The sequence below is a fragment of the Malaclemys terrapin genome, chromosome 7 (genome assembly GCF_027887155.1).
Source record: "Malaclemys terrapin pileata isolate rMalTer1 chromosome 7, rMalTer1.hap1, whole genome shotgun sequence".
Classification (NCBI taxonomy): domain Eukaryota; kingdom Metazoa; phylum Chordata; order Testudines; family Emydidae; genus Malaclemys; species Malaclemys terrapin.
This window is the reverse complement of record NC_071511.1, coordinates 4,607,573-4,623,623: the sequence shown is the minus strand read 5'-3', so window position 1 is coordinate 4,623,623 and position 16,051 is coordinate 4,607,573. Positions and strand designations below refer to the sequence as shown.

Genomic DNA, 16,051 nt, shown 5'->3' with positions numbered 1-16,051 from the left:
TCTGCTTGAGGTATACACCAAGGATGAAGATGAACTATTAGCATCATTATTTATATTGGGATGTATAATCCTTTACAATTGTAGAATTAAATAGAATTCACGTAGAGTAAAACATGAGGGTATAACTAGGAGTAATGGGATGGAATTTAAAGTCATTAAAAGTTATACCTGAATATCAGAGAGAAACTCCCACCAGAGATATCTTAGGCCATGGAATAGTCTCATGAGGGAATGATGGAATCCCCCATTGACTGAGACTTTGAAAACTACAGTAGACACAGCAGACACTAAAAAAATACAGTAGGGAAAATGTTCTTTGTTGGCAGGGAAATGGGCTAGATGACCCAACTGACCTCTTCTGTCTTTTGGGCCCAGATCTTCACTCACATTGAAACAGTGGGAGTTGTATGTTTCTGAGGGCAGAAAATGAGCTCTTCCTATCATGATTCCATAAACCATATGCACTTCAGCCAATCCTGAGCTGGCCGATTCAATAAACTCATTTAACCAAAGAAGAATAATTCCTCGTCCTTTATTTTCTCAGACAGGCAGATAAGCACATTTCCCATACTACCGGATTATAAACCAGATCAGCTCTAGGAGGATATAACAAAGGCCATTGGCAAGGCTTTCCTCTCTGATTTCTCTTCGAGGAAGAGTATGTAATAAATAGCTACCACATAAACCATCCAAAAAAAGATTGTTTTGTTTAACTTCTTCTCCAGATGCATATTTCTATAGCTACAAAAATTATTTATTTTCATAAAGTTTTGCATCATAATTGATAGAGGGATCAAACCACTCATCCTCTTTCTTTTGTCTTCCTCCGCCTTGTTTGTCTGTCCAGTAGTGAGGTCGGGATCCCTAGCCACATTTGGAGCATAGTTGGCCATCACAGGGTTCCAGAAATCATCCGTAGAGGATATTCTTTCATCCGTCATATTTGTTTTCCTTGCAGCTTCTGATGGCAACTGGACTGAATAGCTCTAGCTTCGGTCGTGCTTTTTTGGTCTAACGTTTGATTTAGAAGGTGCTGGTTAAAATTATTTACTTTAAAATATTGGTTCATTGCAATAGCTACCCTTGGAGCCTGATCCGGAACCCATTGAAATGAATCAGAACCTTTCCATTGACTTCATTGGGCATGTGAATCAATCCCTACAGCTTCATTGCAGAGAATCTGTGTTAAAGGTGTTAGCTAAATATTGTACAGTGTGGAGACCAAATTTGGGGAGTTCTATTGGTGTATGTCTGGATGACCTCACTGGAGTTACTCTGGATTTATAATGGCATCACTGAGAGCGGAATCTGGCCAAAGTCTTTATTAGAATACGCTTCTCTTCAGCACTCACATCCTGGCATGCCACTTTGTTGTGCAATACATTTAGGTTGTCAATCAATGATTTGACTGTTCAAATACAGAACAACTAAAAACAGCATGTTGCGGTGCTTGTCAGCACTGAAGTCTTGCAATGTTTCACTGCTGACACTTGTTGACAAAACAGCATTTAATTATGAGAAATCAGTTATAGGTTGGGATTTTACGTTTTGTTTTGTTTTTAAATTAGCTGAAACAGGAAATCTCTATGCAGAAGGACCTAGAGTGAGTCTCAATCTTAGTGTAGAACCTACAGCTTTATATGTTACCAGGTGTGAAATCCTGGATCCACTGAAGCCAATGGCAAAGCTCCCTTTGACTTAAATGGATCCAGGATTTTAGAAGGTTTAATTTACTTGTTTACCTATTAATTTGTGTTGAGATCACAAGTTTGCTGATACTAAATCATAACATTTCTTTTAGGGTGCCTAATGAAACAGGGTTACCTGTGGGAGGAATGGGCAGAAACCATTCTACCTTTGCACCTAATGGTCTGTATCCAGGGCCGGTGGAAGGATATTTCGCGCCCTAGGCGAAACTTCCACCTTGTGCCCCCCCCGTCCCTGAGCCCCCGCCCTCAGGCACCCCCCCCGTGGCAGCTCCCCCCCTCCGCCCTGAGGCACTCCCCCTCCCCCCGTGGCAGCTCACCCCTGCCCCGCCTCCTCCCCGAGCATGCTGTCGCTGCTTCACTTCTCCCGCCTCCCAGGCTTGCGGCAGCCAATCAGCTTAGGCATCGCGAGGTGGGAGAAGCGAAGCAGCCACAGCGTGCTCGGGGAGGAGGCAGGGCGGGGTGAGCTGGGGCGGGGAGTTCCCCTGCGTGCCCCCCCCCCCCTTGCTGCAGGCGGCCCTCCCCGCGCTCCACTGCCCCAGCTCCCTCCGCCTAAATGCCGGCGGTGACTGGGGTGGCCGAAGATCCGGCTGCCGCGGTCGCTGCCAAAGAAAATGGCGCCCCCCCCCAAATCCTAGCGCCCTAGGCGACCACCTAGGTCGCCTAAATGGTTGCACCGGCCCTGTCTGTATCCACCTATATAAGGACATGAGAAACCTCCCATTAAAGTCAATGGAAAAACTCCCATTAACTACAGATCAGCATCTATATATGAAGCAAAAGTAACTCACAGGACTTTTGATTATATTCTTAGAATGCTTTTTGATGCCTGATTCTGTTAATTGGCTTGTGCACCCTAAAGTCTGAAACTGTGCACATTTTATGTAAGAGTCACAGAGTCAAACCCCAGTTTACCATTTGAGACAATGACAAACTTCTCATTGGCTCCAATGGCAGCAGAATTGGGCTTTAGGTTTTTGTAACATAAACCAAGACCCCACTACCCAGGTTAGCGTATTATGTGGAATTGTGTGTGTACCACGATGGAAGCCTATACACTCGCAAAGAATATGTATTCATACGGGATCGCTTTTGACAAACAGACAACCGGCATAACAGAAAATTACTGTCTTTGTATTTATTGGTGCAGAAAAAAGGCAAAGGGATCAGATATCTTGAGAGAAACATGTTGATACAGTACACCACAGTCCCATTGAATAAAGCCAGTTAACCGCACTGGATGATGTCTTTGTGTTTATTATTGTTATAATTACTACTACTACTATTATTTTTTCCAGTGTCTTTATTATGGATTGCAGTGGCAGCTACAGCAGGTGCTTTATCACAGAGAGTACGCACAAAATGAGTTTTAAAAGCCCTAATTCTTCCTTTATAGGGGTGATGAATTCACTTCCTTTTTAGAGAGAGTTCATTCCATCTGAATTACGGTAACCAGGTAGATGCCTAGAAATTTGCCTTAAGTTTATCAACCAGGTTATTTAGTTGAGTCAGTCCAAATTCTACAGTCCCAGTTTTTCGTATTTTGAGTAACCCTTATGTTAGATAGCTCCCCTCAACAAAATGGGTTTGTGAAGGCTAGAAAGTAATGCTAAAGGTTTCCAAGATTTTCCACTGCAAATATCATCTGTTCCCACTTGACTGTATGGTAGCTGTTCTGTAAAGTTAAAGGACTCCTATGGTCAATAACTCCAAAAACGTCCTTTCCTAATTCACACGGCCCACTTCTCTGAGTTATACAGCTCTTATAGCAGATTGGATGACTTATGCTCCTCACGCTCATCCTTACTATTTATTTTTTCCTTTTAAAGAAAAAAAGGGGGAGAAAATAATGCTGAATAAATACATTTTGCCTTTTTAAAATGTGGCCATAAAAATAGGCAGTAATAGGAAATTCTCTGAATAAATCATCCCCAAAGAGCTGATAGCGTGAATCCCTGAAGGTTGGTTTCTGGAATTGCCTGCCTGTGTTAGTTCTGGATCCTACTAGGTCATCAATATTCCTCTGAAACTTGATCACAGTGGGCCTGATTCTGCTGTCACGTAAGGCCCAGTCCAACACTCATTGAAGTCTGGGGAAGGTCTTCCATTGTCTCCTACAAATTTTGGGTCAAGCCCTTTATCATGTTTTACTCCTGATTTACACCAGAGTAAGCAAGAGAAGAATCAGCCCCTTCATGTTTGAGAGTTAGCAAATAATGAAATGATGGCAACTACTGTACATAACACACATTTTCCTGCTTACATTTTACCAGTTCTCCATCTAAGAGATTTAGAGCACATTGGAGATTGTGTAAATGTTCTCTGACATTAATCACGAGTCTATAATAGCTTTTTATGTTGCTATCTTTACAGCTTATTTTGACAGTAGAAATCACAATCGTGTTCTTTGCTAACTGTGCATAGTTTGGGACCCTTGTAATTCTTCCTGGTTTTGTGTTGACTTCCTTGTCGAGCTGTGGAGCAATGACACTACAAAGCAATAGGAGAATAAGCAGTGTGTGTATACTGAATTCAGCTATTCTGTATTTTTTTCCCTAGATACTTATGGGCCATTGGTAAAAACGTTTGGAAGAGATGGAAGAAACGGTTCTTTGTGCTGGTCCAGGTAACATTTCAGCTAAAAATTGTGTTAAATTTAAGACTGATCAGTGGATTTAAGTTTGTTTTCATAATAATTTGAATTTTAACACTAATTGGTGGTATTGTTAAATCTGTTCTCATAATAATCTGAAATTTTTATAAAACATTTTCTAAAGTATCATTTGGGCAGCCGTGGGGTTCTCACCTTTGTCATAGAAAGGTTCTGAAGGAAAATAGCCTCTTGAAGACACATCCGCTTGCAACCTCCAAATCCAAATCCATAGCATTCCTGCAGCTACCGTGGTGCTTGGTAACATGAGGAAGTAATATTAGGGCAGGATAAGATACTGAGATAAGAGGAAATAAATTCACTCTACTGTGATTTGTGCTGTTGGGTGCAGATTCTCCATTTTGTACCTGTGGGATGAAATTCTGGCTCCTCTGAAGTCAACGGAAACTTTGCCATTGTCAGCCATGGGGCCCACATTTCACCCAGGAGTTTATCTCCTCTCCCTGCGTTTGAGCCATCACAGTTATCAGTACTGAACATTCTCTCATTCAGCCCTTACTGGTCACTGTGCAATGTCTTTCTTTCTTCCTATACTTTTTTTTTTTTACCCCTCCACTTTTAATGTCATCTGTAAGTTCAGTCATGGTTGAGTTTCGTTCAAAGAAACAAAAAAAACAAAAACAAACCAGGCAGAAAGCAGGCGCCACCCTGCAGAGACTTGTTTGGGTTTTTTGTTAAGTGAGTTGGTCCAGAAAGTACCCTGTAAACTCTAGAAAAGTCTTGGTCTGGGCAACAGCTGGGTAGGAAGGGTGTCTTCTTGGAGTGTTTGATCCTTCACCACTGTCAGAGAAGCGGTTCCATTGACCATCTGGAAATGTTGTATAAACCAGCCGTGGTCTGTCAGTCACAGCTTCGGGACTCTATCCACTCTGGCTAGACAAAGCAGCTGGAAACCTAGCAGCTCCAGCTCCACTGATGATTCCCCCAATGGAGAGGACATGTCTAATAAAAATGAAGTGTGGCCAGGGTGGATTTGGGGTGTAGCCATGCCCATGTGTTGCCTTTGGAGCTGTTGTCAGGTGTAAGGACAGCCCTGAAGTGAACCACTAAGGTAGCAAAAAGCCATCCTGGGCAATGGTCCTGTGCTGAGAACAGCTTGGCTAGACCAGAGAATCCATGCCAGAGAGAGAGAGAGAGAATATAAGGCCTGATTCTGATTTCATTTACACCAGTGCAGATCAGGAGTAATCAAGTTAATGGGTGTAATCTTGCTCCCATTGAAGTCAATGGCAAACTTTCAGTAGGGTTAGGATTGCACTCCATGAGTGAAACTGTTGGATTTGATTCTCATTTTGCACAAAGTTTCAAATTTCATTCTGAATTCCATTGCCTTTGCTGCTTGACTTAATACTCGTTAAGGAGGGGACAATGGATTACAACTTCCATGTCATACAACTCACTCTTTATGTGTATAAATCTTAATTTATAAAGAGGTCATTCTGCTTTGGTACTATTCAATATTTTCATTAGTAACTTGGATAATGGAGTGAAGAGTATGCTCATAAAATTTGCGGACCAAGCTGGGAGGGGTTGCAAGCATTCTGGTGGAAAAGAGTAGAATTCAAAATGATCTTAACAAATTGGAGAAATGTTCTGAATTCAGCAAGATGAAATTCAGTTACGATAAAAGGGCAAAGTACTTCACATAAGAAGGAAAAATCAAATGCACAATTACAAAATGGTGAATAACTGGCTAGGTGGTATTATTGCTGAAAAGGATCTGGGGGTTTTAGTGGATCAAAAATTGAACGAGTCAACAATGTGACGCAGTTGCAAAGCAGGACAATATAATTCTGGGGTGTGTTAACAGGAGTGTCGTATGTAAAACACGGGTGATAAAAGTCCTGCTCTACTCGGCACCGGTGAGGCCTCAGCTGAAGTACAGTGTCCAGTTCTGGGCCCACACTTTAGGAACAATGTGGACATATTGGAGAGAGTCCAGAGGAGAGCAACAAAAATGATAAAAGGTTTAGAAAACCTGACCTCTGAGGGGAGGTTAAAAAATCAGACATGTTTAGTCTTGAGGAAAGAAGGGGGAACCTGATAACAGTCTTCAAATATGTTAAGGGCTGTTATGAAGAGGATGGTGGTCAGTTGTTCTTCATGTCCACTGAAGGTAGGACAAGAAGTAGTGGTCTCAATGTACAACAAGGGAGATTTAGGAAACACTTCCTAATTCTAAGTTCAGGAATAGGCTTCTGAGAGAGGTTGTGGAATCGCTGTCACCGGAGGTTTTTAAGAACAAGTTGGCCAAACACCTGATTCTGCCTCAGCACAAAGGGCTGGACTTGATGACTTCTCGAGATCCCGTCCAGCCCTACATTGATATGATTCTACGGCACATTGTTAAAAATGCCAGTTTACACCACAGCCAGTGGAACTGCACCAGTGTTAAACCAGCAGTGAGAGGATTGCTTAGCATTGTCACTGTAGACAAAGCGCAATTGGTTTCGATGGTAATTGGGAGCCCTTGGTATCTTGCAGGAGGCACTCAGCTTGTCACAGGCCTAGGCTCTCGGAAACTAAACCTTAAACTGTTTCAGACTTAATTGCTGATAAAGGAAACTACTATGTCAAGGCATTTGGGGAGAGAACAAAGCATTATTAATGACCCTTTATGTGCAGAAGACACAGAAACACATGCATAGATAATCTGATGCTAAATATTTTTCTTTATTATATTCTGTGTCTGAATTAACAACCATATGGCAATATAATTGGCAATGAAACTGGCAATTGGATTATCCTTTAGCATTGAATTATAGTTATCAATTCAAACTTTGTCTCTTCTTTTTCTTCTTCTTTTCTTGTGCACTGGAATTCTCCAAACCAGAAGCCTTACTCAGAGAAGTAGCTCTTAATCCAGGGACTCTCTCTCCTTCATTGTAGGGTCCTCTGGGAAGGTTCCTTTGGCATTGCTTGGAAAGCAAGGTCTGGGCATAACTAGAAATAAATAAATGAAAAATAATTGTGAATAAGCGTTTGCAGGGTTGGACCCTAATCTCCCCATCTAATGAGAAAAGCCAATCCCATTTGTCTCACACAGAGTCCTTATTCTGATCCTTTCATTATTATAATTATTTGTATGGGTTTGGATTTTGTGCATTCCTTAGCATTCCTCACTACTAATCACATATGCAGGCATCCCACATGTGAGAGCTTGGTGTTAAACACATGAAGCCAGGCCACATTTTCGAATGATACTAGGTCTTTATTCTTCAAAAGGCGTGAGTAAGATCATCATTTGGCCTAGTGGGACAGTTCGCTTGAGTAAAGCAAGCAGGATTTAGCCACTGAGAAAACTGCACTTCTATAGTCTGCCTCAGAAATTCCAGCTGCCACAACAACTGCTCTGTTATGTCACTTTGTTAATGTGAAATGTTCTGCTGTATGTCAAATATAAACAACAAATGCACTCTGTCCTGTCCCTTAGATGTAGCTCAGGACCATTGAACTTGTCAGCAGGCAATAAAGATTGAATACAAATATTTTGATCTCCGTATGTTTGTCATTTGCTTTTCATGGGATGCTAAGGATGGCTGCTGGTATTAACACTGACTGGAAGCAAAGGCACTGGTGCCTGTAATTCACTGGATTCTGCTAAATGTACTGAGCATAATAATGGTTAATTATATAGAGAATGAAGGATGGGGAGCGGTGACGCATGAGGCTAGACACCTGTGGTGGAGTTCTGCGGAGTCTCCAGAACCAAGAGATGGAATTCGAAACATACCCGCGTCTTGTGGTACAACATCTAGATAGGATGGGTCTTATGTACCATATGTATGTTGGGGGAGAGGGAGAGGTGTTCTGTCTTCCCTGTCTTCCCGGTTATAGTTAGCCATGTGGCGAGGATTAGACTTTATATCTGAGTTTATGTCTGTGGGTTGTAATTGTAATGGTTCTAAAGGACTCCAAAAGAAGGATAGGGGAGCTTTTAGGCAGTGGTCCTGCCATTGGATCAGCGTGGGTGCAAGGAGCTGCCTGTTTGGCTGCAACGACCATGCCCAGTTGTGGCATTTTTGAATTTTATAGCAATCTGAACGAATCAATAAACGTGGTTGCCTTCTCTTCTTCTGTCCTCTCCCTTTCCTCCCCCCAACTTTGCTCCTTCTTTTGCTTCTCCTCTCCCCTCCGTTCAAGTCCAGTATATGCTCCCAGTACAGCTTCAGCCCCACCATAAGTAATTTTTGCTGTGGGGTCTGAGAGCAGTTAAGTTATTTCCCTCTCCGTTTGGAGGGGAGAGCAAATCCTAGGCATGTCGGCCAGGAGAAATTCACAGGGGTGATATTGCTGCCATGTATTAGCCCTTTGTTCAGCCGGGGGTCGAGTGTTTCATAGATTGCAAGTATTTATTAGAGTACTTGATGCACATCTGGTATGTTTTATATGGGATAAAAAGTGGCTTCCATTCGAGTAATGGGGTATTGCACAAGAAGCCAGAAGGAGATGCTTTCCAGGAGGCAAGTCCACTTTTAGTTGTCTTCAGTGTGAAAGTGCAGTTATGATTTTACTCACATTTAAAAATGTGAGAGGAGAGTAATAATTCATTTATAGTTTGGCTAAAACAATCATTTTCATTTTTTACTGGGGCTCTCTGTGTATAAGTGCTCAGATATTACAGTGATGAGGGCTATGAAAGTACCTAAATGGATGGATAGATAAATGATCAGCTGGTGTGTAGAGGAGAAATGGTTCCTTTGCTCAATTTCTATGTTTTGTGTATTGTGTTCGCTAATATACACTCCCCTTCTGCATGCAGGAGTGTGTCACTACATGTCTCACAAAACAGTCTCCTGTACTTGCTCTGCTAACACACCGCCGTGTATTAGAGGACAGGATTGAATCCAATAGATACAATTTTCTCTTGAGTGTGTCGCCCACCCCCCTTATAGCATGTGCCACCCTTTGAGATGATCAGCAGAAGAGCAGAATACTGATTAGATGTAAATTACATGGCAGAGACTCGTTACTTGCCTCATTTTAAATTCCAAGATATGCAGTGTGAAAATGATGGCAGAATATGGCCCTAAGGTTGGATGGAAACAACCTCGCAAGTGAGGAAACTGCTTGGTAAAGTCAATCCTAATGCCAGTGGCTGTTGTAAGCAGTGAAATCTTTTAGATCAAAGTTTTACCATGACTGGTTGAAAAAGGTAGTGCACATTCATCCTAGTACATATGAGCCCATCACTGACTTTCTAAATGTCTCCTAACTGGCTACTTCAGCTAAATGTACTCAGCATGCGAATTTCAACCAGCTGGCTGTTGTGGTCCTTGAGAGGCAATATAAAATACTTCGAGCATGCAGAGCTAGAATTTGTGTATAGCATACAGCAATGCACTGCAGGACATAGTGAAATGAACAGGAGTTAGTACTCATGTTGGTTTTGTTGGCTACAATAGAAAATTCACAATTGATTGTAATTCTTAAGGGCAAGAGAATTAATTACTTTGAGATTTCAGACTGAATCTATTTTTGTCATGTCATCTTCGCGATAACCCCGTTTTGATTCTCTGGCAGCATGTGGGAAGTAACACTTTACAGTACCTGGATGACATGTCTGCCATGTAGCTTGAAGCAATTTTCAACTGATTGTGTCTGATGATGTTTGTAGAACATTTTGGAACCAGATCAACTTGCTGTAGATTAAAAACAGTTGCCGTGTCTGTGCCTGGATCTATAGTTCTAGTGACAGACTCTCTAAACTCACTATAATTTAGACTAACAGTGACAGCTCCTGCTTTCAGCAAAACTCAGTTGATTCTGGGTAAGATAAGATGAAATGAGCATTTGGCAATGCCCAATAACTAACAGTACTTAAAAATAATTCCATAAAAACAGAATATTTTAAACAGACATGCTGGCTCATCACGGTAGAATTCTGACAGTAAGGGCCCAAATACGCAGCTCTTACTTGTGTAGATTGGTGTAAGTGGCACTACTTGCATAGATTTCCTGGATTCAGATCTGCCCTTGGGAACACATTCTCACAACTCCCGTGAAAAAGTTAATGTGCTTGTTATGTGTGGTAGGTACGATTGCTACCTTTAAACATTTAGAAATTGAATGTAAAGAGTAATTTATTGATATCTGACATTTTGTTCTGGTCTGTAGTGTTTTTTAGGTTAAGATAGAGTGCCCATTACGTTCACTTATGTCAATAAAGTGCTCGGAAGTCAATATATCTATCTGGAACCAGAGGAACTTAAGTCTTCTGTCACTGTAGAAAACTGTACTGCAGCCGGAAGTATTTTAGTACAGTTTCTGTCCTCTTGGAAGAAAATATTTGTTGTTAATATAGAAATTCCATTTAGGAATTCCTCATTGTCCCTTCAGTAGTGAGGAACCGGGATGAAACTGAATAAGCTGTGTTGTACTCAAAGTGAGGTACAGAAATGAACAAGTATGTACAAAGTTCTAGGAGAAGTGGTGTCAGACAGAATTGGTGTATTTGATTGTTAAGGAGCAATTAAAAACAGTACTCATGAATATACATCCGTCCCGTTTATTAATTATTAGAAATATACACCTGGTGAAGGAATACGGTGAAACGAATAAGTAAAATCTAATTTGCCAATCTAAAATCAGTGACCCTTGTCATTTCTCTCCTGTTTTCTCTGTTTTCCCTTTTCTTGTTCTCTTTGTCCCTTTCTCTCTCTCACCTTTTGTTCTTCTTCCTTTCTTGCCTGTTTCTTATTAAAAGGGATATTCCTCTCTATGTTCTGTCTCCCTTTCATCCCCCTCCCTGTCTGTTCCTTTCCCTCTTTTCCCAGCTTGTACCCCTCAACTTTGGCTCTGTGTGAACCTTGCAGGCTGTCAAGTAAATCTTGTGCATTAGTCGTTCCTCCTGGCAGGCCACTCACAAACCTCCATACAGAGTAGACCACTGGTAAGCTCAGACAGGTTAGGGGCTGATGTAGGCAAGGTGCAATCTCCATCCAATTCTGCAGTGCTAGCCAATGGAGAAGAAATCTGTGGTTACACAACAGGCAACGAGGATTCTCTTCTCCCACCCAGACACCCCAAAGAAAAAACGCTGCATCCAGACATCTCCGTGGGTTTAAAAATAGTAACCGCCCATTTCAATTCCTGCGGAAGGCCCAGTCTGACCCTCTGAAATGAACCTGGAATATAAATCTCCCAGTAAGCAAATTTGTAGAGAATCGTTCTTAGACTGAGTGTGATGATCCCATCCCTCATGGAATAGAAAGATTCGCATTTTATCACTAGATGTGGTCTCAGCTTGTTTCTGAATCCAGGGGTAAATACTTCAGGGCCAGCACTTGCGCATAGACCGCTCCTTTTGTGTCGCAATCCTTCGTCTCATCTACCTGAGCTGTTTTAAATGTGAATATTCTGTACTGCTCCTGCACAGTTAATACTTTTCGTGACTAGCAATGACAGCATATTACTGTCTCATCTGATACCAATGAGACCTTGACATGCCATCTTCCAAGAACCTTAAAATAAGAGTGTCTAGCGTATTCGTACTGAGTTTGGCCTCGTTGGGAGCTTTATGGAAGTTCCATGATTATGTTCTTAGAAGCCTATTCTCCTCCCCATGGTATCAGAGAGGATTTCTGCAGTAACTCCCAGGAGTGCTAATGGAAAAGAGCAAACCAACTCTACATCTACACACAGGAGTCGCACTGGTTTAACTAAGGTTGGCTACTGCACTAATTCAGCTTAAACGTCTTTGACTTTGAGTGTAGACAATCTTATGCTGGTTTGAACATGGCTTATAGCTGTGTAGCTTATATCTGTTAAATAATACAATGGGGCAAGCTACACCAATATAAGCTCAGTTTAAACCCATGGACGAGTGTCTACACAGAAAGCTGAAGTGGTTTAAGCTTACTTGGTACAGCATCACACCTTTAGCTAAACCTGCGTAACTTTCTGTGTGGAGCAGACCTTGGTGAGATTTCATGAAAATGCATTTACTTGCAATACTGTAAAACTTTATTACACAGTTCCACATTAGGCTGTCCTCTGAACTCTCTACTTCTGAATATTGTCTTGCCTTTAAAAGCGCTTTATAGTTCCGGTGCTACTTAAAAGTATGTCTGCACTGCAGTTGGAGAGGGGATTGCATGTAGACATGCACCCAAGCTAGCTTTAATCTAGTCAATGCAGTACCAATTGCAATGAAGGCACAGCGTCATGGACTTGATCGCAGGCTGCACAAGCCCATCCAAGATCCTGGGGACTTGGGCAGCTAACCTGTGCTGAAGTCCATCACGCTTCACTGCTATTGGTGCTCCCTCTAGCTAGACTAAAGCTAGCTCGGGTGTGTCTGTACGTGCTGCAATCACACCTCCAACTGCCGTGTAGACAAACTTTAGGTCTCTGACCTCATCTCTTTCTATGGTATCATCCCTCTTGTTCCCCGTATTCTCTTTCAACCCTTTTACTTGGACACCAATTACTGCACACCAGGAAACATCCATCAGCTCCCTCAAAGCGACTTTTAAAAACTACTTATTCCATGAAGCTTTCCAATCATTCTGTTTGTTTTTACTTTGCATTGTACTTACTCGTGCCTTTAGACAGTAAACTTTTCAAGGGAGGGACTTATTTCTTGGCACCCTTCGTCTATTGCATAGCCCTTTGCTCACTTACAGTGCTATATAAATCATATTTTAAACTTGTCCAGAGGACAGTGGCTTTTGGACACTTCTGTTTTCATTTGACTCATCTTACTTTTTCCTGTCATATGACATGTAACCTCTCTCTCTGATGTAAATTAACCAATATAAATCATTAGCTACATTAAAGATCAAAAAAACTAATAGGAGATGAATGAAAACCTGTAGACTAAGATTTGGGCTTGAATTTTTAAAAAATCTATCTCAATTACAGTACCATAACATGGGGAAATATTTTTTTGGTTATGTCAGACTGAGAAAAGGAAAGTTATTGGAGTTCAAAGGTAATAAAAAAAAACCTTAGTCTTACCAAAATAATATATGTAACAACAGTGCAATTACATGTTTTAATACTTCATGAACTCTATTCTTGGTAAGTAGAATGTTCCAAGCCACAGATGGAGCTCTAACAAGAAAGTTTCCTTGGATCAGTAGAATGAGAGTAGTGGTATTATTTGTATAATACTGTAAAATTAGAAATACTGACTAAAGTGTGAATATATGTGTGTAAAATATGTGTGTGTACATAGTTGATTTGGCTGGTTTCTTATTGGGAATGAAGAATTTTTTCTGTGTCCAAGAACTCTGAGATGCAATATATGCATAGTAAAGAGAGTCTGAAAATCAGCACCCACTTTCTGGGTTAGAGAAGTTATTCTGTACTAGAGAAGAGTTGTTGTATGTTGCTATAACTGTTGCAGGAAATAAACACAAGTTGTATCACTAGAGGTTGATTTTAGATTAAAATTGAATCACTCCAAAATTAATTTTTTCTTGACATCCCTAATTTCAGAAGGTAACTACTTGTAGAGTAATACAATTCTCATTATTTTCATGAAGTAATTGAGAGCTGCCAATAGTAAATAATCAGTAATAAATTCAGCAGTTTGTCCAGCAGGTGGCAGCAATATACTACATGTAAAGTACAACTGATTGAAAAATAAATGCAAGAGTGCTCTAAATTCTGTGTTTGTAGGCACTAAGCTTAATTTTAAATGTATTATTGTTTTTACAGTCTTTTTAATTATTGAATAGCTAGGAAGGTTGAGTACATAATTTCAATCAAAGTTCATGCCAAATGCTTATGTCTAGTATGCATCTGAAAACAATATCTGTTGGTTGTTGCTCAGTATTCTTACTGGTGGTACTAAGCAATGAACTTAACAGGTCACTAGTATCTGTCTTTTAATCTTATTCCCACAAATGTGCGGGCTGTAGATTTTTAAGAGCCGTTCCTGAGAATAAGTTGCCATAATGAAATAATTCTTATGAGTGCATGACAGTATTTAACACAAACCAGTAGAGGGCAGCAGTGTATTGAGCAGTGATGTAATCTGCTTGCAAGTAGTTTCATGTCTACAGCTTTAAATAAATAGCATTTTATGAGCGATAGATGCCACAAAAATATATGCTGCATGTATATTTATACTAGAGCAATGTCTCTGTAGTTTGGAGGCAAATCTCTTAGCTGCTTGGCTGCCGTGGAGAGCGAACACTTGCACACAGACTGTCTTTCAAGATGTTTCCGCACTTCCAAAAAATGACGAACACGATCCATTAAGATAAGAATTTTAAGGAACCACATGAAGTCAAAGTTTCATCCAGAGGTCAACAAAATGTCTAAACTCATAAAATTATGTAAGGAATCCAGGCTCTGACACAACCTTAACAAAGTCATTTGAAATCATTTGACAGTAAATTTCCCTGTAAGTTCCTAGCCTAAAGCACAGAGAATCCTTTGCTTTCTAACAGTCTTCTTTCAGACATTCCAGATTTTAAAATGCTAAGTACAAGTTGGGTCTTGATGCAGCCTGATGGCCTCCTAAAGGCAATTTGAGAGCTGACGGAGATCCCGGAAGCTGAAAAGGCTTCCATCAAGAACTTGACATTGAATGTATCATGTCATACAGATGGTAACTCAGAGGAGTGAGAGCTGCCATTTACAGCACTGATGACACAACTGCAGAGATCAGTGGGATTTTAAGATTGCTTTAATATGACTGGCACCTAGCAATTTAGCGCACATTGTTTGTGACAGGGTGTCACTCTGGCACTTGTCTGAGATGAATGATAGAGTTTTTAAAGCATGTAGCTTCCTCTTTTAGGGAAATAAAAAAACATATGTATCAATGCAGAGAATTAGGAATCAGCTGTAAAAGAATGTGTAAGAAAATGTTTTGCTAAGCATATTAAAGTCATAGTCTGGCAACAATCAATAAGAAAATAAAATCTCCTTCTTGATCAGTAAATGAGGACATGCCCTGTGCAAAACTCCAGTTATGGAACATCATTTGTAAGCATTTACACTTTGAATCTCCCTGTTGTGGTAGCGTGGTGCCATCTTAGCTTTGTGGTTTTCTTCAGGTTAGTCAATATACGTTTGCTATGTGCAGTTACCGGGAGAAAAAGGCTGAGCCCCAAGAACTACTGCAACTTGACGGATACACAGTGGACTACACTGACCCACAGCCAGGTACGAGGAACGGTGACAGGGTTTTGCGAAGCGATAAAGCTTGTCACATTTATGAAACTGCAAAATATAGCTGCAAAATCAGATCCTTTTTTTTTTTTCTGTCTTTGTTGCTAAACCGTGACTGGTTGTCTTATACATATGTTTGTGTTTATACTGATCGTTATCTGTTCAAAACTTGAAAACCACACAGCCTCTAAGTTGATGTGGGGAAACCAGCTGAAGATGAAATATTATCAAATGGCTTTCTTAATGGCACAGAGGCTGGTATTTTCACAGGAACCTAAGGGGGTTAGGTACTCCCAGTAAAACCAGTAGGAACTGAGTTTCTAACTGAGCTAGTCACCTTTGAAAATCCCAGCCTAAGCCTTCAAGTTATTCTCCACTGACACACACGCCCACCCCTCCTATGCCAACCAATGTACCTGTTTTCATCATAAAAAAAAAATACTTACAAAACCAGAGTGTCATGTTCACTGATCTGGCTTTTCCATGGCCTTTCCTGTACCTGTTTGTATGCACAATAGTCCACTTCCTGATCCCTTTTCTCACG

The 16,051-nt window shown here is 40.8% G+C and overlaps 1 protein-coding gene across 9 annotated transcripts in view; it reads left to right on the top strand.

The window, feature by feature from the left end:
- CADPS (calcium dependent secretion activator) overlaps window positions 1-16,051 on the top strand; it is a 357,481-nt gene that overhangs the window by 211,432 nt on the left and 129,998 nt on the right. For all 9 annotated transcript variants that reach the window (XM_054035472.1, XM_054035467.1, XM_054035476.1 and 6 more), the window contains exons 9-10: window positions 4,266-4,332; window positions 15,393-15,501. In XM_054035472.1, coding sequence (XP_053891447.1) covers window positions 4,266-4,332; window positions 15,393-15,501 — 176 coding nt within the window. The remainder of the gene's footprint in view (window positions 1-4,265; window positions 4,333-15,392; window positions 15,502-16,051) is intronic.